Below are 24,037 nucleotides of genomic sequence, written 5' to 3' on the forward strand. Positions count from 1 at the left end.
CCCAGCGGGAGGGCTTGGCGAGGGTCCCTCCCGGCGTCCCCCGCCGCCGCCGCCGCCGCCTTCCTCCATCCCGCCGCTCAGCCCCTTTGAAGGACACGCCAGGGTCTTCGGCTGGCCTCTCCCACCCACCCTCCGGAGCGCAGCGGAAGCCGCCGCGATGGATGGAGGGCGGGGAAGGACCCTTCTCCTTCTGGGGGGTTAAACAGCGAGGCGGCAGTCGACCTTCCTGGATCCGGGAGCATCTTCCGCGCGTGGACCGTCTTTGCCGGAGGAGAATGGACCGCGTTTCCTTCGCGTTGCCCTAAGCCCGGCTTCGGGGGTCCTCCGATCTTCTCCCCGCTTTCCCCCAGGCATTCCGGGGCAGCTGCTGGAACGGGGGATCCTTCCTCTCGCTCTCCCCAGTCTGATGGGGACCCCGCCTGCTCTTCGGCCCCCGACTTTCCTGGATCTCCGTAGCTGAGAGAGGAGCGGAAGCGGAGCGCGAGGGTCACCCTTTCCTTGACCCGGGCGATTGCCGGCCTCCCCCAGCCCCTCGCTCCCCCCCCCCGTGTCCCCGGATGGGGCAGGCATGGCCGCATTAGCCAGTTCCCTCATCCGGCAGAAACGGGAGATCCGGGACCCCGTGGCCAGCCGCCCCGTCTCCACCCAGCGGAAGGCTTGCCCCCGAGGCACCAAGTCCTTATGCCAGAAGCAGATCTTAATTTTGATTTCCAAAGTCCGGCTCTGCGGGGGTAGGAAAGGCCGGTTGGAAAAGACGCCAGGTAAGCGAAGTTTGGAGCCGGGGGCGGGGGGGCGGCGGCGGCGCCCCACCCTTAAGGAGCAAAACGAAGGGACGCAACTGTGCTGGCGGGGCTGTGAAATTCCTCCGGATTTATTTCTCTCGGCCTGGGGTTAACGCTGCAGCGGGCAGGGCTCCGCTTTGATTGAATGATTGGCACCGGCGACTCGGGGCGCTTAAGAGGACGTGGCCCGGGTGGGCGCCGATCGCTCGCTGGCTCGCTGGCCGGCCGTCCGGCCGTCCACATTTTCCTCCGGTTGTGGTTAAGGTGGACTCGGCTCTTCCCAGGGGGAAGCAGCAGGCGGCGCTGTCGGTCGTGGCCCAAAGGGGCTGTTTCCTCCTTGCACTTCCAAGGGTCGCCTGCAGGAGGCGTTCCACCGAGTTGGTTGCGTGGATTAACCGAGATGAGTGGATCTGGAGTTGGTGGTGTGGGGGGCACTGCCCAGCGCTGTTGATTGGGTAGACCGTGGACCGAGGAAGCGTGGGGGGAGGACGACTTTGTTCCTTTCCTGATATTGCTGTGGTCAAGGGGCATCCATATTCTGAAGGGCCACGCGGTTATGCAACTTGGTGCCAGGACGTACCCATGTGCCCATCGTGCAGTAAAAAGTTTGCTTATAGCTGTTCTCCAGAGCCCCCTGTTGGCCAAGAGCCTCATTACAACAGAGCAGTGTTTCTCAACCTTAGCGACTTTAAGACAGGTGGACTTCAACTCCCAGAATTCTCCAGCCAGCAAAGCTGGCTGGGGAATTCTGGGAGTTGAAGTTCACCTGTCTTAAAGTCGCTAAGGTTGAGAAACACTGCAATATTTTTTTTTTGCAGAAACACAACCCAAACATTGGGGGTAAATCAAAGAATCAATTCTCTCGAAACTCAGACAAAATTCAGTAGTAGGTGGCTTCATACGGACCAGTTTATAATGGTGGGACCCTTCAAGCCTTGCCCACGGGTCCAGATGAGTGGGGGAAGCCCCTTCTTGCGAACTTGGTTAACAGGCAACTTGTTCTCGGCAAAACCTTTCACAGAAAACTTGGCATTTAGATATTTTGTGGAATTGCTCGGCGGGCCTGGGGCATTTGGGATGTTTCTATTTCCCACCAGTTGTTCTTCCGGGGGAGCCGTGTCGGTGAGCACGTAGGCCCCTGGACCCTTCTTATCCTCTAGGAGAAGAGGGGAGAGGTGTGAGCATGTGTGTATCCACACCTGTGGGAATTCACACTCCCACAGAGAGATGCAAATGGCAGGTGCAAACACTCACTTCCTTAATCCACTTTCGAAGCCCCTTTGGCAGCCACTTTCAGTAAAAGGTGGCAGTTCACACAATTGGGTGGCTTTCCTCATGTTGCTTTCCCCAAAAAGTCAGCCCACGTGGATGCGCTCTGGGTGGCCTGGCCAGCTGGGATTGGGCCCTTTCTTGGAATTCCCCCCTCCCCGGTTCCTTCTGGCTCCTGCACCCTGCGCATCCCTCGAGGCCTCCTTCTTCTCAAGGTGCATTGCCCGTTTGAGGGTCCAGCCAGATGGCTCAGCAGAAAAAGATTAAATAAATAAGTGCTACATGACGTGGGGGGGGAACAGCTGGAGCCCTTTCAGGTGTGGGGGGAGAGGGAATGAAGATCGGCTATTAATTTTAAAGGTCCGTAAGTGAAAACTGCTGCTGGGGGATTTTGAAGCCACTGCGATGACCCCAGTCTGCTTATTCTCCCAAGGATGCTAAACTCAAGGCGGGGGTTTGGGGGGAATCATCATTCAGGCTGATGAGCTGCAATGGTTCTCTCCCTCCTCCAGGGCCCTGTCCTGTTTGGGACGGAGACCACTGTGGGGAGGGAAGGAAGGGTGTCTTCCGGAAGGCCCCCTAAGAGAACCCTGGTTCTCCCTGTTGTTGTCAGGGTGAATCAGGAGCACCCTTGAGGATTGATGAGGAGGAGCGGAGGTCCATGGGTGGGGATCCCCTGGCCGCTTCCCTCGGCCCCTTTGCCGTGGCACCAGTAAGTCTCCTGATGGGAGTCATGGGGTTGGGGATTGGTCTCTTGAACACCTGGAAGGCCCTTCAGCAGGGGTGGCTGGAAAGCTCCGTGCTGCCTGAACCACTGGACTCAAAAGCAAGACGGGAAGAGGAAAAAACCCCAAATTCTAGAATCCAGGCAGGTTTTAATCATTTGTCAGCCTCTCAGCGCGGAAAGGGCCTGGAGCTCGGTGTCCGAGGGTCAACCGAATCACTGGCATTCTTGCCGTTGAGCTGGGAATGCACAGACCTGCAGGGCACAACCCCAAGCAATGTCTCACTCGAAGGGATTCCTGCAAGACCACCCGCTGATCCACGGCCTGTCTCGAGTCCTGAAATAGCCTCTTCCCCCCAAGCTGAGATTTCCACAGAGGTTAGACTGAGTGGACCCCTTTTGCCCCATCCCTTCGCTGGACAGTGCCTTTCCAAGCCTGCTGTAGGGAATTTGGCAGTCCGAGTCCCCCCACCCCAGGATCTGAGGCCAGGAGGCCTCATTGTGGCACCCACAACTCGCATCAAAACCAGGTGCCAGCTTGAGTTTTTGACTGTCCCCCCCGGACACCCCTGGAAGGAACTAAGAATGGCGGAAAGCGGGTGTCTCTTCTCCAGGGAAAGCAACAGAGGATCCACCACAGAGCCGGTGGACATGGGGGGCAAAGGGGCAAGTGAGACACACATGGTGATATCGCCGCATGCCCTCTGTTCCAGGTCATGTGATCGGGATGGAGGCCGGGGGGGGGGCAGCTTAGAAAGGATCAGTCGGAAGCATTCAGAGCCCAACTGCCCAACTGCCCATTTTTGTTTGTTCGTTTTCTCTGCAGCCCATTTTTAACCTTGTTTCCTTCTCTTGGTTAACTTTTCCTCCCATATCACATTTCTTTCTAAGCATCTGTTGGGTGGAGAGAAGAAAAAGTTGTGAGGTCGGATTCAGCCTGTGCAGCTAACAGTCCTCCCCGCTCCCTGCCCCCAGCAGCCCAATAACGTCCCCTCTCCAACCCCCCTCGCCATCCTTGGGGGGGCTTGGAGCGTCTGGGGTCGGGGAAGACGCAAGGCTGAGGAGTTCCCTTCGACCAGCTCCGATGCACAGCTTTAAATCAGCCCCTTACTGGGTGGAAGGAAGAAATCAATCAGTAGGGTTTTCCCGAGAGTAAATCTGGCTACTCAGAGGACCTTTGATGGTAAGGGGAGATCAAGCAAAGTGCCCTGATGCTTTTAATTCTTTCCAGTTCAACAGAGTATTGGAAAGAAATCACAGGTAGTCCTCAACTTACAACCATTCATTTAGTGACCATTCAAATTTACAACGGCGCTGAAAAATGTGACTTACAGACGTTTTACAACCCAGAACTTACGACTGTTGCAGCATCCCTGGGTCGTGTGATAGCCATTTGTGACCTTTCCAGTGGGGGAAGCCAGATTAGCTTAACAACCACATGATTCATTTAATGACAGTGGTGATTTGCTTAACAACCACAACAAAAACGGTCATAAAATCAGATGTGACTCACTTAATGGCTGCCTTGCTTAGTGATGGAAGTTCCGGTCCCAATTGTGGTTGTAAGTCGAGGACTACCTGTATGTAAAGGAGCTCTGGATTTTGCTTGCCTGTCAGCGGGATAATCCTCAGATGCTGAACAGGAGGACCAAGCTTGGTGTGGAGGGGGAAGCCAGCAAAATCAAGGTGGAGTTCAAATCTGGGCTGGATCTGGCCTGCAGCTGCAGAGAAAAATCTCCCAGTGGAGGACAGATGCTCCCTACCAAGCTGCCCCCCTTCCCTCCCAAGGGTCTCCCAGGGCATCCACACAACCCCATCAACACAACGCACTCCTTTGTTACACAGAGAGAAGGACAAGGGCCCACATATCCCTCCTGGCTGTGGCAACCACCCGCCCCACGGCATTTTCTCGGACCTGCCTCGCCCAGCCATTCTCCTGCCAGATGTGCTAGAACGGTATCTCCAGCGGTGTGCACCTGCTGCACCTGGAGGTCAAGGCCAGCTTAAACCAAGAGAGGTTTAAACCAAAACTCTGCACCAGCCCTCTTTGCCTCGCTGGCATATTTCGGCTTGGTAGAAGCAAGCAGGAGCGCCAGGCCTCAGCAGTAGGGAGCCTCCATGCCCCCCCCTTTGTCACCAAGGACAGATGGAGGGGAGTTCGGGGGGGGGCAGATGCTGCCCGGCATTCAACTGTACAGTCAGTCAACCGTTTGGTTCCAGGCTACTGAGGCAGGCGGGGGAGACGCTGCGTGCATCTGCCTGGGTTGCCGCCAGCCCCCCCCCCCCCGGCCCGTGCAAAGGTGAGCAGGATTCATGCAGGGGGCCGGTCGAGCACTATCGATTAGGAGCAGCTGGTGGGGCAAAATATTTCAGAAACGGATGGTTTGGGGGAGGAGGTAATATTTTTGAAACCAGTCACCCCATTCACCCCTTTGAGCCTTCCGATGAAAGCGAGTCCCGCAAACAATTGTAAAACAAGACTTGCATTTCCTTTGTGTGGTTTGCAAGATTTTAACGTTGCTTCTCATAAAATCCTATGGAAGGCCATTCCGGATACTGGCCACCACATCTTGAGGGTGGTGAATGACGGCATTACACAAATGTGGCATCTGGAATCTGCTGGAAAATGGTCTGCCTCTTAATCTTCTGGACCCCCCACCAGGAGTGATGGGGGGTCCACCATTGGACTGTGGAGACCCCTGCCCCCCCCTTCTTAGGGTCTGATTCATTGGGGCCAGTTGCAACCAATAATGCAACCAGAATTAGTCGCCCCCCCCTCCCGCAAACAGGCAGGGAAAGACCCCCAATGCTGCAGGGAAGGGCAACAAAATTTTATTTGTTTGTTTGTTTGTTTGTTTGTTTATCATATTTTGATCACCGCCCACCTCCCCCACATGGGGGACCCTGGGTGGTTCACAGTAAAAACAATTTAAAATTCAATAAAATTATAAATAATACTAATATTTCAATAAATATAAAATACAATATAAAATACAATAAGGGTTCCTTCCCCTTCGCTGGAGGTTTTCAAACAGAGGCTGGATAGCTGGATGGTGGAACGAATCCTGCAGGGTGCAGCAGGTTGGACTGGATGACCTCTTAGATCTCTGCCAACGCTATGAATCTATAAAATTGATAGGCCTGCTTGCCTCTCGCCAATTCCTCAGCCCCTGAGGCACCCACAGCAGCCTGGGGCAGCTCGCCTGATAGCCCCTCCCCATCCTATCTCTCCTGTCCTGCAGGGGCTTTTAAACATTTAGGGAGGAGGACCTACAGTTGCACAGTTGGCCGAGAGGGGTGAGGGGAAGAGGGGGCATGAGCGGGGCTCCACCTTCTTCCCTCAGTCTGTGAGAACCGGATGGGGCATTGGGGGTGGGGACACAGTGCTGGGCAGACTGAAGCAGAGAGCTTGCTTTCTGCAAGAGGCAGCAGTGAAAGCTGGACTAACCTGAGGAGGAGGACAGGGAGTCTGAGGTGGAACCTCCATGGCCCATTGCAGTCTATTTGGGAACAGCCGATGCAGGGGCTGGCAGAGACCTTTGCCTTCCCACACTGCTGGCACATGGGGAGCCTTCTGGAAATGGAGCCAGAGAAGGCCATCTCTCCGTTGCCCGGCACCACCACCCCCACCCCGCTTCTTCCACCCTTCTCCTTTCTATCCGGGCGCTCAACTCGCACAGCCTCGCCTTTTGGCGGGGATCCACGCTCCCGCCCTCCCCTCCCCAAAATCGGCTGCCTGGCTGTTTTCTGGGACCTTCCTTCCCAGGACCTTCGTCTTTGCAGTTGGCAGCGCTCTCACCTGGGAGCCAGCCAAATCTCCGCCACCGCCCTCCCCCCCCCCCACGCGCCCTGTGACTGTGAGCTGCTCGGGGCAGGAAGGGCGCAAACGCCAGCCCCCCCCCGCCCCCCTCTCCGCGTGGCACACGCAGCTGGATTGTGCTTCAAAAGGGCCACCCGCCCATCCGAGCGAAGGGCGTGAACGGGGGCTCCGTAGCCGGAGAGCAGCTTCCTACATCTTCACCTGGGGACCCTTTTGGGAAGTCTGTGCAAAACTTTCCTCGGGGGAGGCCGCGTTTCCTGGAGGAGGGCGTCCTTTCCTGCCCCCCAACCGACCGGCTCGGGGCACAGCCCAGGCCCGCCTCCATTCCTCTCCAGCGAGGGCACCTTGAACGGGTGCAGCGCGCCTCCCCGAAGGGTCGCCTCCTCCATTCAGCCTGGCTCTCTCCTTTCCGTTGTCCCCCCGTCCCCGCCCCGTCTCCCCATTCATGCCCCCCCCCGTGCTTTCCTCGCCTTTCCGAAGCCAAGCCCCCGGGCCCCTTCAGCCTTGTTCCCACGGGGAGAAACCCCCTTCCGCCCCGCAGACGGGCCCGCCGCGGTGCCGGTCGGCCGTGGGAGGAAGGCGGAGCGCGGGGCGCTTTTCATGAAACTAGCCCGGAGCTTCCTGGCAAATGCCCCCAGGGGGCTGGGAGGGAGGGAAGGGGGTCAGCGAGGACAGGGGCGCTGCGGCGGTCCTTCGGCCGCCAAACTCTGTCGTCCGCCCGGGGAATCGCCGCTGAGCTTCCAGAGGGAGCGCGGCGCTCCCCTTCTGCCGGAGCAGCAGTTTGGATTTTCTCGTTGGAGTTGCGGTCGGAGAAGAGGCCGAAAAAGGAGGCGTTTTTATTGCTGAGAATAAATTTATTTATGAGTCTTGGAGAACCCAGGAGGCCAAGGGAGGCTCATCTCAGCTTTCAAAGACAGCAGGTTTTATCTGTAATTTGATGGGATAAATAAGGGTGTGAACATGATGGACTGCTGGGCAGACGCCAAGTGCGTGCAAGCGCTCCCCCCAACCAGCGCGACTCAGGTGGGCCTGGGGGCAGCACCACCATCTGGCTGCCCCCCTGCCACAGCCCACCCCCCCAGTACAGCCCCTCAACGCCCCCCAGATCAGCTGCTAGGAGAGATGCAGGTCCCCCCTTTCTCGAGCCTCAGTCAAAGGCTGGGGGGCCTCGGCTGCCCCGGCTTAACGCTCCATCGGCTTGTCCTCCTCCCCAACCCCTGAAACCACTCCACAAACATGCATATATTAAAATAAATCAGAGCCATTTAAATAATTTGCATGCATCGTAGAAGGGACAGAGCCAAGTCGGTCTGGGTGTATTTAAGGATCAGGGGCAATGTTTGATGAAGAGAATAAATTCTACAGAGAAAGGATGCCCACTCAGTCAGCAATACCATTTCCCCTTTTCCCCCACAGCTTCCCACTAATTTTTCTGCCCTTAATTCTGCTCTGGGGCTGTGCTCTTGGCAGCACAGGGGTGGAGGTGGGGGGTGGGGGGTGGGGGGCGAGGTGTCTTCATACCCATCTCCAACACTCAGGGTTCAAATTATACAGCAGGGCTGTTTCCCAAATATTCTAGATTTTGTCAAGCACTCATCCCTTCTCCCCCCAATATGCTGGTCCCGCTGGGCCCTTGGGTCTGCTGGCCCAGTGCCAGGGGTCCTCTAAGCCTGCACCCCCCAACCCCCGTGTTCCAAATCTCTTAGAGGCCTCCCTTCTGTCTCCCCAGCGCACAGCTTTCTCACTGCTCCCCCATCTCCCTGTCTTTGTAGCAGCTTGCATTCCCCATTCTCTGGTTCTCCAGCCCTGCCTATGGGCCTACCCCCCCCCCCACAGCTCAAGGGTGGGGGGGTGTCATATCCCTGCCCCACTGACATCACTTCACCTCCCCAGACTGTGTGATGTACCACCAGGTCAAGGACCACACACAGGGCTGGGCTTCCACATTCTGGGTCAGCCTCTCCCCAACCCCCCCCACCTTCCTCCCTCTCTTCATCAACACCACGGAGGGGAGTTCTCTGCCCCCTTCGCAGTCCCCTCCCTGCTGCAGCCGGGGACTCAGCATCTGGGTAACCTTGTCGAGGGCTCGCCCTGCTGTTGCAGTTGCCTGCAGCGTGCGGGGGGGGGGGGAGTGTGCCAGGCAGGGAGAGGGGGAGGAAGGGGCACATGCAGGCCTATGGGCCTCCCCAGGCAGGCAGCTGGGAGTGGGGAGGTGCTCGTTTGCACCCCTGTGGCGCTGCGCCATGCCACTTGGCCCACAGCTTCTCCCACGGCAGCCTGCTTTAGGAAATGCACAACTGCGGTCACCTTGATGGCTCCAGGTTCAGATCTCTGCCCTGCCAGGCTCTCGCTGAAGACCCGCTTCCAAAGTCTCAGCTTTGTAGTTGGGGTCTTTCCCAACCTGGTGTCCCCATTTTGGGCAGGGAAAGATGGAAGTTAGCAGGGGAGGTTGGCTTAATCTCCACAGGGGCCCAAAGAGAGCGGGCAGGTCCCAGGGCATGTGCAGAATCCTCTCCCTGTCCATCAAGGGTTGGAAGAAAATGCCCCTTCCCCCCAGGTCCGCAACTAGGGGGGGCAACCGGGGCATGTGTCCCGGGCGCCGTGCTGGGGGGGCGCCAAAATGAGTGCTGGGGGGGCACCAAAATGGGCGCGGAATCCATGTTTGCCCCAGGTGACACAGACCCTAGTTGCGGCCCTGCTTCCCCCGCCACCCCATTGTGTGGCTGAGATTTGTGCATAATGGGGCTGCTGGAGCCCGAGGAGCACTGCAGTGGAAAAGCACCCCCTCCCCCAGCGTCGATCTGAATCCAGGTTTAAATGAGCCCAGGGAAAAAATCAATGCAGAAATGTGTCAAGGAATACACCGGAGAGCCATCTTTCCAGCCGGCCCCTTCCAGATGCACTGGGATTGCAACACCCAGCAAGAAGGGGATGTCCCAGGCTGTGGGGGGTTATGAGAATTGCTGCCCCAGCATGTCTGGAAGCTGCATGGGTGGGGAAGCCTGCAGCAGGGACTGGGAGCCGCACCCAAAACGAGCGAGTGTGCAAGCCACGGGGTTTCCTTTCTCCATGGCCAAATGGCATTACGTGTGTAACACCCCTCTGCAGTTTCACGCTGATCCCAAACTTAGGGAAGGGGTTGAAAAGAAAACCGTCCCGTCACTGTTCTTTCATATGGTGCAGTCAGGCCTGGGACGTGGCATTTGCACCCCGAAGCACTGGCATTAGGAAAGGGAGATGTGAAGGGCTGGGACCCATCTCCTGGGGCTCATAAAATGAGGCAGGAAGTGGAGAAACTGCACCCTCTGTGGGCATCTCAGCTGGGGTGAAGTGGAAAGGTGGGGAGCTCAGAACCCCCGCTTTGCACGGCCTTGGGAACTCACCGCCACAGGATGTACCGATGGCTACTCACCCAGAGGGCTTTGAAAGGAGGACCTGTTGTGTACTGTAGATGAATCACCTCCATATCAGAGGTGGGAGACCTTCTCAGTTGCTGGAAGGAGCTTGTACAGGGGGTCCAAAAGATGGTGCTGTGGAGCTTGGGGGCATCCCTCCTGGCATCCGGCTGGCACCAACAAGAAGGCTGGGCAGGAGATACCCTTGCTTGGATCCTGCCACATACTTCTTAGGTTCTTCATGTCTTTCATTTGGTTTGGCCTCAGTGGTCCCCTTCTGTGAAGTGGGAACACTCCTGGCTGGGAACCTGGGGAGGGAGACCCTGAGATTATTGGGGGCTGCAGCCAAAGTCCTTAGCTAGTCTGCCACCATCAGGGGAAGCCACAGGCCTGGGGCAGACTGACAGAGATGTGGGGGGCAGGAGTGGGATGCTGGGAATCTGGGCTCACTTTCTTTCAGCTGCTGCGCTAAAGGAGGGGGCAGTCCCTTGTAAAGAAATTGTACCTGGGACCCCCAGCATGGCTCATTGCAAGGGTGACAGAGGGAGCAGCCCACTGTGGCCATCCCCAGGGCCAGACTCCACCCCACCCAAAGCAGCTGCCCGCCCCGTCCATCTGCACAATCCCTCTTTTTCCATGTGGCGCTTGGAGCTGGCCCTGCCTTCTAGAGAAGGTCGTCCTCTGGCGGACTTACAGGGACTCACCCATGCCGCTTTCTTAGCATGTGCAGAGGACCACAGAGGTGACCTTGGCAAAGGCATGCCAGGGCAGCAACTAGCATGACCTGAATTAAGTCCGGGAAGGGAAGGAGGTGTTAGAAAGACCCCAAAGGTGATTCCTCCTGGACTTTCTTTGGCATAAGAGGAAGGGAGGAGAAAATGCTGTCATGCTTGTAAGATGCAGTTCCTAGAGCCTATCTCAATAAAGCAGAGTCCAGTATTTCTGTAACCTGGCCTACCTCGAAGGGCTGACAGCATGATAGAAATGACACGTTCTCTTGGCATGCTTTTTCAACTGGCCTCTGGCCCTGGGATCTCCTGTTGGCCTCCCATCCAAGCACTAACCAAGCCTGATCTGTGTAGCTTTTGAGATTGGCAGGACTCCCCCCCCCAAAAAAAACCCTGAATGTCCAGCTGACTCTCTCTCTTTTCCATCCCACTGATGGGACAGGAGGGTGTCTTTTGCTCTTCCCCTTTGGGTAAACCACAGAATTAAAGCATTCGTTTCTTCCACCACCCCACACCTCCACCCCACATTAGTTGATTGAAAATCTCTCAGCAGCTTGTTAAAGAGACCTATTTTTCTTTGCTGAGTATAATTTGCCTAAGAGGCTTCTGTCCCCCCCGCCCGCCTGCCCTTCCAGAGCCCAGGCACAGAAGGGCAAAAGGAGCTCGCCTGCGCCTGTCAGCCCCAGCGTCAGGGAACCGCGCCCAGGGCCTGTCAAGAGGAGAGGAGATGGCAGGAGGGGAACAGGACAGGATTGGCTTGCAGCAGGCCAAGGAAAGGCACCCTTCCAGATGAAGATGTCCTTAAATGTTTTTCTTGGCCTGTGCTCTGGGGGAGAAAGAGAGAGGGAGGGAGAGAAATACTTTCTTCCATGCAAGCGTTTCCATTTGCACCCCAGCCCACCTCTTGGGGAGCGTTTTTTTTTCCCTTCTGGGTTCAGTTTTTAGAGCCTGGGTTTGGGCCTCTGGTCTGCACCAGGCCCCTGCTCTTGTCTTTGCTGAGTGTCGAAACACCCTTTGGCCAGTCCCACCCCACCACGGTTTGGGCACTTGGGAGAGATTGAGAAGCAGAAATGTCTCAAATGGTCTGGGTGGATGGAGAATCAAAGGAGCAAGAATCAAAGGGCCCAGAGCTGTAGCATTTATTCACCATGACACGAGATTTCCAGCAAGATATACCAATATACAGGTAGTCCTTGACTTGTGACCATTCAGAGTTACAATGGCACTGAAAAAAGTGACTTAAGTCCTGACACTTACAACTGTCACAGTGTCCCTGTGGTCACGTGATCAAAATTCAGGCGCTTGGCAACCGGCTCGCACTTATGATGGTTGCAGCGTTCCTGGGTCATGTGATTGCCATTTGCAACCTTCCCAGACAGCTTCCGACAAGCAAAGTCAATGGGGGAAGCCGAATTCACTTAACAATTGCAGTGATTCACTTAACGACCATGGCAAAAAGGTTGTAAAATCAGGCATGACTCACTTAGTGACTGCCTTGCTTAGCAACAGAAGCTCCAGTCCCAATTGTGGTCGTAAGTCGAGGACTACCTTTATAGGCAATGATGGTGACAAAACTCATCCCTTTCTTCCCACTTTTTGGGGAGAAAAAGGTTGAAACTTGCCTCTTTATGAAGTTCACTGTTTTAGTAACTGCTATACTGGCATTTTTTTAATCAGTGGGAGAAATAACTCACGTCTGAGAACACGGAACGCAGCGCTTTCGGGGGGTGCCAAGAGGGGAGCTGGTTCGAGGCAAGCGATTATCTACCCCAGCCTCTGAAAGGTCACTCAGTGCGGTGTGTGTGTGCGTGTCTTTTGTGCCCTGTGGCATGTTTTGCCACCCAAAGGGTCTTGGTGAGAAGATTAGAAAATCAGGAGGAATCCGGGAGTACCTTCTCCGGTAACAATCTCTGTTAAAAGGCAGAGGCTCGTGGTTGGCGTGGCCTTTACACCCCGCTGTCTCCCTGCCCCCCCCCCGGCGGGGTGCTGCGAAGCATGGCCCAAAAGGCTGGGGCCGGGCCAGCAGGGCTCCCGGGGGCAGCTTCCCGGGGGGCCGGCAGGGCCTCAGAGCACCCGGGCCAAGCTGAGAGGGGCCCGCTCCCTTCGCTCAGAGAGCCCCTCCCGCTGCTGCTTCTTGCTGTCTCAGCTGCGCGGGGAGAAAGGAGGGCCATCCATCATGCGGGAGGGGCTCCGCTGAGGCGGACGGACGGAGGGGGCGAGCGGCAGCGGGCGGGCGGGCGCATAGGAGAAGGGGGCGCTTCCTCTGGCAGCCTTTGCAATGCACAATTGCTGCAGCTCGGCTGCCGTTGCCCGGGGGGGGGGACGGAAGAAGGCCTTCTGGGTGGCCAGGAATGAGGCTCCAGGGGCTGGGGCAGCGGGTCAAGCAGGGACGGCATCTGAGGGGAGGGTGTGCCGTGAGCAGAAGGATTAGCCGCTGCATGCTGGCTGGGGAATTCTGGGAGTTGAAGTCCACACATCTTAAAGTTGTCAAGGTTGAGAAACACTGGATTAGGGCCGTCCTTCCTTCCCTCTCTCACTGTCCTTCCTTCCTCCCTTCCCATCCCTCCCCTCTTTCACTGTCTTTCCTTCCTTGTCCTTCCTCCCCCCCTCCCTTCCTTCCCCTCCGTCCTTCCACTCCGGGTCCATCGGGGAGACCTGATGGCCCTCAACCGGTGCTATCCCGCCGCCTGCAGCCGATCTTTCACCGGCGAAGCCTCGTTCCCCCCCACCCCACCCCGCCCAGAGGTCCGGTGCTGCGTCAGGGTGGCAACCCACACCTGTCTGGGGGGCCCGAGGGGGAGGCGGACCGCTGCCAGCCCCCTCCTCCTGGAGCGGCTCCCCTGGACCCCGGTCGGAGGAAGCTGGAGGGGCTGCAGAAAGCCTCGTTTCCAGTTTTAGGGCCATCTCGGAGAGGCTTCTAGATTAGCCTTCCCATCCCCTCTCCAGAGGCGTTGGGACTGCAACACCCAGAATGCCCCGGCCCGCATCTAGCTGGGAATTCTGGGAGGTGCAGTCCCAGCGCAGCAGAGAGCGCCGCGTTGGGAAAGTGGCCCGGGCGCTTGGCGCTCGGCCTCGCCCGTAACCTTCCGCGCCCCGCTTTCTCTCTCTTCTTCTCGCCCCCTCCTGGCAGAGCCGCAGCTGAAGGGCATCGTCACCAAACTCTTCGGCCGGCACGGCTACTACCTCCAGGCGCGCCCGGACGGCAGCATCGAGGGCACCAGGGAGGACGCCAGCGGGTTCAGTAAGGCGCTCGCCGGGGCGGCCCCCCCGCTTCTTGCCTGCACATGGACGGACTGTGGGGCGGGAGAAGGGATGGGCGGCGACCCTCCTCGGCCGTTGCTCCTGCACCAACTGCAGCTCAGCTGTGGCCGCCCCCCCCCCGGGGTGGCTTGCGATGGGGGGAGAAAGGGACGGGTCTCCGCTTGCGGGGTGGAGGCTTCCATGCACCGCTCTGGCCTCGGAGTCCCTCAGCCTGAAGAGCGGCCGCCTCCAGTCTTGCCCCACTTCCTCGCCTGCGCCCTCCTGGGCTCCCGTTCGCCCCCCACCCCCCCGTCCCAGCCGTTGCCAGCTTCTCTAATTGAGCCTGGAGCGCCCGGAGAAGGAGGACGGGCCGTGATGGATGATGCGCTTGTCCTGGACGCCTCCCGTTCCCAGCTGGCAGGCCGGTGTCTGTCCGGGCACGTGGCCCGTCCTCAGCAGCCTCCCGCGCCCAGAGAGGCAGCTCCCTGGCCGGCCGGCCCGCTCCTGGCAGCTGCCTCGCAGCTCAGCCGTTCCTGGAGTAAGCGCTCCTCCCCGGGGAATAACGCTGCCGCCAGGGTGTCTCCCAACCGAGAGCGCGCACCTGGGCTATACAAGCTGCTCCCACTGGCTGGGTCCCCTCCCGTCCCTCCACCAAGGTCCACAGGGGTAAAAAAAGTCAAGATGGCATCCATGACTGCAGCTGCCATCTTGACTTTTTTGACCACCTTGTGGCCACCCTTACAATTTACTGATGGGTGTAAATTACAGCTACCCAGATCTCATTTACATATAAGGAAAACCTTCCAGAGGGTAAGATCCGTACAACACATGGAGGCTGTGGTTTCGCCATCTGGCAGTTTTGACAAAGAGGCCGGACGGCCATCTCTCAAGGATGGGTCTGTTGGTTTTCCCGCAAGTTGCAGAGGGTTGGGCTAGATGATCTTTGGGGTGCCTCACATCACTCCACGATGTGAGGGTGATCCTGGCCCCCTCTCCTCGCAAGGAGGCAGAGAGAATTGGCGGCTCCCCATCCCCAACTTCTGATCCTTCACAGGCTCTTATGGAACGGGGGTTCCCACTTATTCTCAGCTGCTACGTATTTTAATGTATTGTTTTTATTGTTTTTATTTTTTAAATGTTGTTCGCCACCCAGAGTCACTTGGCGAGATGGGCGGCCATACAAATTAAATAAATAAATAGACTTGCACCCAATTACAGATCCAAATGTAACTCCTGGGGCTCCAATCTGGCCTGGGCCGCCAGTTGCTGACGAGTCCCAGGAGCCAATCCCCCGGGGTCGCTTGGCATGTGCTGCGTTTCTGAAGACCCGCTCTCTCCCTGCCCCACAGACCTCTTCAACCTGATTCCCGTGGGGCTTCGGGTGGTGGCCATTCAGAGCACCACCTCTGGGCAGTACGTCGCCATGAACGCCGAGGGCTACCTCTACAGCTCTGTGAGTAGCCCAACCCCTTCCCTGCCCAGCCACTCCCGGGGAGCAGCTGGGCTGGTGGCCAACTTCAGGTCCCTGAGAGATGGGCAAAACAGGCATCCTTGCCTCAAACCAGGCTGTTTCCTCTTTTGCCCTCCTTCTCCCCTGCCTGGATTGCTCCTTCCCCCTTGTCCCCTGTAAGGGTCAATTGTCTCTCCCTGCTCAAATCCCCCCCCATCCACAACTGTCCCTCTCTCTCCCGGATCTGCTGGGCCCCAGTTTCCACCCCTCCCTCTGGCACAGATGTGTTGGTTGAGGAGGACGAGTTGCCACCTGCAGCGGCCCAAACATGTGCCCCAAGATCACCCAGTGCTGGCGGCAGGGAAGCGATCCAGGCAGTGCAAAGTCTCCCCTGCAGAAAGTCAGGGGGGCAAGGCCGACTTTGCTTTTTTGGGGCGAGGGGAGAGTGATCAGCAACTGCCCTCTGTAAGGAACCCCCTAGGGAGCAGATCCCCTCTTTGGGATCCCAAAGGCGCCCAATTTCTTTCAGGCACCCACCCCCATCCCCTTGTGCGAAATGGCTGTGAATCTGCATGAATAGAACACACCTGTCTGGGACACTGGTTTGGCCTGCTCCCCACCCCTTCTGCCCCCCCCAACTGCTCCCTGCCCCCTCCCTCCCCTGGGCAGCTTCCTCCAGTCTGGAGATATCTGGGCTCCCCCCCCCTGCTTTTTTTCTCCATCTGGAAACAGCCCAAAGCAGAATAAAAGAGGATTCACAGGTGGGGTGAAGCAAGGCCTCTCTTTGGGGCTGCCTGATTTCCAGCCCCTGCGAGGTAGGCCAGACCAAAAGCACGCCCAGAGGAATTAATTCTACTTTACTGAAAGGTTAGAGTAATAGGATCTTGCACGTCTGAAAGTACATTCCCCCCGTCACCCCGGCCTTTGCAGCCCAAGAAACTAGGGCAGGCCCTTTCTGAAACATTTCCCACGTCCCGTTCCTTCTGCGGGCTCAGCTGCCTCTCCCCAGGTCATTCCCACCTGCATTCTAGAATCTAATCCAGTGTTTCTCAACCGAGGCAACTTGAAGATGGGTGGACTTCAACTCCCAGAATTCCCCAGCCAGCATGTGCTGGCTGGGGAATTCTGGGAGTTGAAGTCCACCCATCTTCAAGTTGCCTCGGTTGAGAAACACTGATCTAATTGCGGAGTTGGGCATGGCAGTGGGTCATGCACCCCCCCCACACACACACACGGACACAGACCACGCACCACGCACCACTGCCCTTGGTTTATGCCTCACACTTTGTGGAGGGCAGTCAGAGGGCACATTTACAGTCAGAGGCTGAAGCATAAAGGAACGCAAGAAAATAAAAGACTCTTTCCTTTTTTGTGCTACGACTTTCTAGCTCAAAAGACCCTCCATTTCCAGCTCTGTCCCACCCACCCCCTATAATGAGGCTGGACCAAGGCTCCCTGACTCTCTGAGCCTCCTCTGTTGCAAGGGAGAAGCACTCTTCACACGCTCAGTTACCCTTGGTTTCCGAGCTGAAAGCAAGACCCAACAGGCCCCAGTGAAGGAGCCCCACTGATTGGGGTGGGAGCCAGGCATTTCCTAACCCCCCACCCCACCCCATTCCTCCAAGGGGGTGGGCAAAACCTTTCATACGGCCATTTCTTGTCCTTCCACCCCTCTGTGGGTCTCATTCCTCGTTCTACTCTTCAGCCCCCCACCCAGGACTGTCCAGCTTTTAATGACAGTTAAACAGCTTTGAAGATATTTGGCCAGGGGGGGTTCCTGCTCCCCGCACTGGTCCTCCCCACCCCACCTCCCAAAAAGCAGCAGAGAGTTGGGAGAAAAACAGGATAGTTTGTGCTGGGACATTTTGCCCTGACTAATGTTGCAGCTTCTTGGCCTCCTTCCCTTTCACAATTTTGGGATGGTGAACCCAGGAGACCCCCAGTTCCTCCCTCCTCAACTGAGTGGCTATATCAAATAGAGAGAGAGAGAGAATCAGGGTGGTCCTGCTGAGTGAGGCAGAGTTGGGCATTGCCATCTTGTGGCAGGTCCCTGCTATGACCACAATTTGGCATAAATCAGAGTGGGGGGAGATTGAAATGGGAATGCTTTTTTTAAAGACGGTAGAATGAAATTGGGGACTTCACAAACACACCATGGAGTTCAGCAGCAGGAGGGACATGGTTCTGCCTTTGCTCCCCTTGTGAAATTGTTTTCGCCTCCCAATCTGGACTACAGCTGTGAGGTTTCCTGGTGGTCTCTCATCCCAGTCCTGACCATCTCTGTCCATGCTCAGCTTTTTCTTTCTGTTCCTGTAAAATCTCCTCCGTTCTCCCCCCCACACCCCCCCAGGACTGATTGATGAAGAAATATCAGAGTTTCATTGAATCGGTCGATGGCTGTTCTGCTCAAACCATCCCATCTACAGGCACCACATTTTATAATGCCCAGACCATCCCCGCCCCAAGCAACTGGTGGTCTTTTAGCTATACTGGGGGAAAATGATGTTTTTTTAGTAGCCTGCACCTAGTTTTCAGGAGCAGGGAACCAGCCATAGGTGGGGCATTTAAAACAAAGCTCACATTAAACATGCAGGTTTGGGAAGGAATTGTGGTTAGCTTCTTTTTCTCTCTACCCTTTTCAAAAAATTGCATTACTTAGTTTTAAAAATGCAGAGATACAGATGCTATAGATAGTCCTCGACTTACGACCACAATTGGGACTGGAACTTCCGTTGCTAAGCTTGTTAAGTGAACCGACAGATTTTACTAGCTTTTTTGCCACAGTTGTTAAGGGAATCTGGCTCCCCCTTTGACTTTGCTTCTTGGAAGCCGGCTAGGAAGGTCGCAAATGGTGAACACGTGACCCTGGGATGTTGCAACCGTCGTAAATACATGCCGGTTGCCAAGTGCCTGAATTTTGATCATGTGACCACAGGGACGCTGCAACAGTTGTAAGTGCGAAGTCTGGTCATAAGTCACTTTTTTCAGTGCCGTTGTAACTTCAAACGGTCACTAAACAAATGGTCCTAAGTCGAGGACTACCTGTAGAAGGACAGGAGAGAATGTGTTGGAAGGAAGGCAGGAAGGCAGGAAGGATTTTAAGATCTCATTACCGTTTTAAAATTCCTTCCCTAGAAATGGTGGGTTATCTTACAGCCCTTTTTGGCCAGCCCCAAACCAAAATTTGGCAGCCCAGCCAGAGGGACCCCAAAAGCGAAGGGTTTGGGCCATACATTGCCTGGGGCTACAGGCATCTAGTCCCCAGGCTGGACCGCTGCCCCTTCTCCTCCCCCTCCTTGCCCTTCACACCCTCCTTCCCGCTGAGCGCCTGGCCTGGTCCTCTCTGGCCCCGGGGTGGGAGGGCTGGGCAGCCCAAGCGTTCCCGGCGGGCGCTCAGCTGCAAGGAAGGTGCCCTGGGGTTCCCTCCTCGCAGGGCATAACCCTTCCTCCCCGCCCCCCCAGGCTCACTTCACCGCCGAATGCCGGTTCAAGGAGTGCGTCTTCGAGAACTACTACGTCACTTACTCCTCCACCCTGTACCGGCAGCGGGAATCCGGCCGCTCGTGGTATCTGGGCATCAACAAAGACGGGCAGGTGATGAAAGGAAACCGAGTCAAGAAGACCAAGGCGGCAGCCCACTTCCTCCCCAAACTGCTGGAAGGTGGGTGAGGGGCCTTCGTGATCTCTGCACACGATCCCTTGCACACTTGCAGAGCCCCTCGGCCAGGAGCCCTCCAGCTCACCTGGGGCTTCTTGCACAAGCCTAAATAGGCACACCGTCCTTCAGTCGGGCTTCTGTTGGGCAAGCCGTGCAGACCGCCTTTGCCCTGATTTCCTGCAAGTGTCCCTTCACAGCAAGGGGAGCCACCTCTGTGCCCGACTGCCCCCCTCCCAGCTGGGCAGGGTTGCTCCTTCCAGGCAGGACCCGGTTACACCACTCTCTACTCACTGTTTCTCAACCTTGGCCGCTTGAAGATGTGTGAACTACAACTCCCAGCACATGCTGGCTGGGGAATTCTGGGAGTTGAAGTCCACACATCTTCAAGTGGCCAAGGTTGAGAAACCCTGGTCTAGCTTCTGTCCTCTATGGTCAGGATGCCTTGCGGGCAGTGGCTCTGCCTCTGTTGCCCGGCATGCCAGGCGCTCGGGCGTCTGCAGGCCGGAGTGGCTTTCCAGGGTTGCAGTGTTGAGAAAGCAAAGGGGTGGGGGTGGGCAGAGGAACGCCCCCCACCCCAGCAATCAAGACTGTGGGAAGGGAGGCTTTATATATGCACATGCCCATGAATATGGGCACACAGATTTCTGGGAAGCTGGGCTCCCTCCCACAGTTGGGGCAAGCCAAGGTGGCACTGTAGTGGACCTCCAGATTTAGACTCCGGTGGGGGGGACCTCCCTCACAAGGTAGCTGGCAGGGGGAATTGGAGGCAGGGAGAGCTACAGGTGCTGCCATATTTTAATGAAAGAAAGAAGGGCAGATGTTCTTGATCAGCTCCTAATTGTTGCCATGGGCCACAATTCTCAGCTGAACCAGAGAACTGAACGCCTGTCCCTTCCTCCCTCCCTCCCTCCCTTCCCTTCTTCCCTCCCTCCCTCCCTCCCTTCCCTCCCTTCCTTGCTTCCCTTCCCTTCCCTTCCCTTCCCTTCCCTTTTTTCTTTACCTTTCTTCTTTTCTTCCCTTCCTCCCTTCCCTTCCCTTCCCTTCATCCCTCCCTCCCTCCCTTTCCTCCCTCCTTTCCCTCCCTCCCTCCCTTCTTTTCCTCCCGCCTCCCTCCCTTTCTTCTCCACAGTGGCCTTGTATCGCGAGCCTTCCCTGCACAACGTCGTGGAGCAGGCCCTGGCCAAGAAAGCGGAGGAAGGAGATGCCCCTGGGCACCCACGGAAGGAGGCAGCAGCCACGTAGTCCTGAGGATCGGGTGGGGGGGTTCCTCTCCCCCGCCCTCCCCTTCTCCCCACGCAAGTTCCTCTCAACCACCACCACCTCCAGAACACACCTTCACTGGTCCTGCATTTGGCTCTCAGGATGGCTTCCCACCTGCTCATCTTCAGCCTCTGAATACGCTCAGCCCAGGAAGGAGGAGATCCGTTGACCAAGGATTTTCCATTCTTCTGTGGAAAGAAATTGTGCATGCACACACACACACACACAGGGACAAATGACAGGGGTCTCTTGTTTCAAGCCATAGGGCCAATGTGGGGCCCAGCTGCCTGGCAAGACACTGTGTCCCTGCAGGGGGCTGACACCCACGTGCCCAGGTGTGACAGACCCACTGCGGATCTCCACCCTCTGCCGCAGGTAGGACTCCCGGCACCTGTCAGGAATCCGCATCCTGTCGAAACCACTGACCTGTTCCCGTCTTCCGTGCAAACAAGGCAGTGGGTTTATGGTGCTTCACTCCCTCTTTGCTGCAAACACAACTTACAAAACTGTCTTAGGAAGCAGCAGAACAGAGGATAGGAAAAACTTGTTTGCTTTCTTTGAAAAGCCAGGGCAAAGCAACACTTTTTGCCCACGACAGAACAATCTTCTGCTTCCTGTTTTTTCTTTTTAAAAAAATCTGTGCTATGTTCAGCCCCTGGGTGGTGACATTGTCCTATTTCGAACGATTGCAAAATTATATACGGTGTCACGGCCAACCTTCTAGGACACGGGCTTTGACCACAGAACAGGTGTTCCTTGTGGGGGCGGGAAGAGCCACGGAAGCACGTGGTTTTGATCCTCCCAGGTAGCCGGGGGCCCTTTTCTCTCGGGGGTCATTCCATCACCAGGAGGGAAGGCAGCCTTCAGGATTCCCAACCTGCTGTTCTAACGGTGCAGTTTTAAAAAGTGGAATGTTTTTCTTCATCCGCCAAATGCCGGAGAAAACCGCCTTTGCCCATCCGATCCTCCTGCCCTGTGCCCGCTCTGCAAATTTCGGACAGTGCCAGTTGAGGACCTTTGATGAAAAGGACTGGATTTGAGGCGCGGGGTTGCCACCTTCTCCGGCAAGAAAAGCTGTAAATTGCCACTTTCGCCTGCTGGAGACTGTCGTGTGACACCGCTTTTGGCCGCTGGAGGGCAGCACTGTGTGGAGGAGCCGAGCCTTCTCGTCTTCTGCCCATCCGCGTCCTTGAAGCAAGCCCTGGAGAAGTGCAGTACCTCGTTTGGCTACTGGGTGGCGGCACTCTCATGCCGGCGCGGGGCTGCGGGGAATCTCTCGTCCTTCCGCTTTGCGGGCACGGGGCACGTGGGGAGGCGTGTCTGTCCGAAGGTTCTTCGCCTGCCTCCCCCCACTACGATCTGGCCATCTCCTCCTATCCCAGGAGGGAGACGGTTCACCTATTCCTTTCTTCGCAGGGATTCCATTGGCAGTAAATTAACGGGCGGGAAGATGATGGGGAATTGAAGTCTTGGGAAGGGGCGATGCTGATTCCTGCTCGTGGGATGGGCTCCCTTGAGCCTGCGGATCAGCGTGGAGGGCTGTGGGGGGAGCGCGGGCGAGGGCGTCCTAACGGTTTGTCCCCTGCCTGTCTTCCAAAGACAATGTGGGCAGCTTCCTCCAGACCCATCCCTGCGGTGGCAGCCAGGTCCCTCCTGTTCTTTCTGCTCCCCAGTACACTACCCATCCTCCCCAGCCCTTGAACCTGGCTGCTAAGTGCTCTGCTTTCACCCAGCCCTGGGTGTACGGAATCCTCCCTTTCGCACCATCCAGAGCAGCTGGATTTCCCATCCGTTCATTTTGGGCCCCTCGGTCCACCGACCGGGCTCTTGACCTTCCCCAGGACCACGTGATCTTGACACGTCCCCAGCCCTGTTTCAGAAGGGGCCCAACCTATTTCGGTCTCACCGCACAGAGGGGGCAGACCTTCAACAGAACCGTGGGTGGATGGTACCTTCTCCCCCCTCGAGCAGCGTGGACTAACGAAACCCTGCTCCCGCATCCCAGGATCTGGGCCTCGGCTCCACTCTCCCCCTCTGGCAGGGATGGGAAGGATCGAGAAACTTGGGAAGAGCTTCAGAGTCAAAGCTGAAATGGGCTCCAGGGTGTTTTGGCAAAATGGAGCCACGGGGCGGGGGGGGGGGGCGGGGGGCGTGTCAAGAAACCCGGCGGAGCGCTTCCCATTCCAGCCACGAGGTTGCAGTCGAGGGAGCACATGGAAGGGGGCGGCTAGACCCGTGGCGTGATTTTGCACAAGCCTGGTCTTCCTCCTGATCAAGCTGGAACCAAAGGGGGTGCTGAATCCAACGTTCAGCCTATGCCAAGGGAACCTGACCTCCGGGGTCGTCCAAATGTCAGGGCGTGGGAGCCGAAAGTGGGCGGCCAGGCCCAAACAGGTCCAGCTTCTAAGCATGCCATGTTGATCCATCAATTCCAGAGATTCCCTGCTTTTCAGTATGAAATCTGGAGAGAATGAGATTCATGGAGGAAATACATGTAGAACAGTGTTTCTCGACCTTGGCAACTTGAAGATGGGTGGACTTTAACTCCCAGAATTCCCCAGCCAGCCATGGCTGGCTGGGGAATTCTGGGAGTTGAAGTCCACCCATCTTCAAGTTGCCAAGGTTGAGAAACACTGGGATAGTCCAACTGCTTCTTGAGAAACACTGACGTAGAAGATGTAGTACAGCTAAAGTGGGGTCTAGGGTGGATGAAGAGGTTCGTTTCTGAATGACCATCTTTTATGCCAGATGGCCACCCCTTGGTTCTGATGCCATCAGGACTGGCATTGACACCCACACACATTTTGATGAACACAGACAGATTTGAGGTTGGGAATGTAAATAAGCACGTTAAAATTATTCAGCAGTGAAGTGGTTAAAGTGGCTGAGCAGGCAGGCAGAGGGAGCTGGTCCTTCTCTCTCAGCACAACCTACCTCACAGGGCTGTGGTGGGGGTGAAAAATAAGAGGGAGTTTAATCTACACCCTTCCAGGTCCTGGAAGAACTTGCGGGTAAAAAGGCAACAGATCTAAGTAGCAGTTCCTTTGGCTGGTTGGGGAACATGAGCATTGTAGTCTAACTGTTTGAGCCCAGAGAGACCAAGATAGGAGCCCGCTGGCTTGGGAGAGGCCACCCTTGCCTTAAAGAGCTTCCAGTGCGCCAACCATTCAGGGATGTCAGCAGGGTATGGTCAAAAAAGTCAAGATGGCGACCCATAAAGAACAGGCAGAGCCTTGATCGCATCATCTTGACTTTTCTCACCATACCCAATGGACACTCCTGATCAACTTTAAGTCACAATTATGAAGAGTTGCACAACCAGATAGGGAGATGTCCACAGTGGAGGTCAAAAAAGTCAATATGGAGGGTGGGTTGGATCTGATCCCTCCTTGGGTGGGAGATCCAGGAAGTCCCAGGTCTGAGGGCTCAACTGGATGTACAAACCTCAAAAGGAGGCTGTAGCCAATCACCTCTTAGGGCTGCCAAGTAATTTTTTTCTTCAAATTTTCTATCCCGCCTTTATTATTTTTCTAAATAACTCAAGGCAGGGAACATACCTAATGCTCCTTCCTCCTCCTATTTTCCCAACAACAGCCCTGTGAGGTGGGTTGGGCTGAGAGGGAGTGACTGGCCCAAAGTCACCCAGCCGGCTTTCAAACACATTCTGAGTTAGGAATCTTTGTGCTGTAAACCACTTGACAAAAAACAGAC

The 24,037-nt window shown here is 56.4% G+C and overlaps 1 protein-coding gene across 1 annotated transcript; it reads left to right on the forward strand.

Annotated features, from left to right (window-relative positions):
- The first annotated feature begins 568 nt into the window (after positions 1-568).
- On the forward strand, positions 569-20,308 carry FGF11 (fibroblast growth factor 11). Its single transcript, XM_063302924.1, has 5 exons — positions 569-761; positions 13,849-13,959; positions 15,308-15,411; positions 18,871-19,069; positions 20,196-20,308. Exons 1-5 carry the CDS (start codon positions 569-571, stop codon positions 20,306-20,308), a joined length of 720 nt encoding a protein of 239 aa, XP_063158994.1.
- Positions 20,309-24,037: the final 3,729 nt, after the last annotated feature.

This window comes from Candoia aspera, chromosome 4 (assembly GCF_035149785.1).
Source record: "Candoia aspera isolate rCanAsp1 chromosome 4, rCanAsp1.hap2, whole genome shotgun sequence".
In the NCBI taxonomy this organism is placed as follows: Eukaryota; Metazoa; Chordata; class Lepidosauria; order Squamata; family Boidae; genus Candoia; species Candoia aspera.

Bases quoted from the DNA above. Each gene is read 5' to 3' on its own strand.
- FGF11 (XM_063302924.1), top strand. From the start codon at position 569: ATGGCCGCATTAGCCAGTTCCCTCATCCGGCAGAAACGGGAGATCCGG. The intron at 762-13,848 runs GTAAGCGAAGTT...CCCTCCTGGCAG, and splicing joins CCGGTTGGAAAAGACGCCAG to AGCCGCAGCTGAAGGGCATC. The intron at 15,412-18,870 runs GTGAGTAGCCCA...CCGCCCCCCCAG, and splicing joins AGGGCTACCTCTACAGCTCT to GCTCACTTCACCGCCGAATG.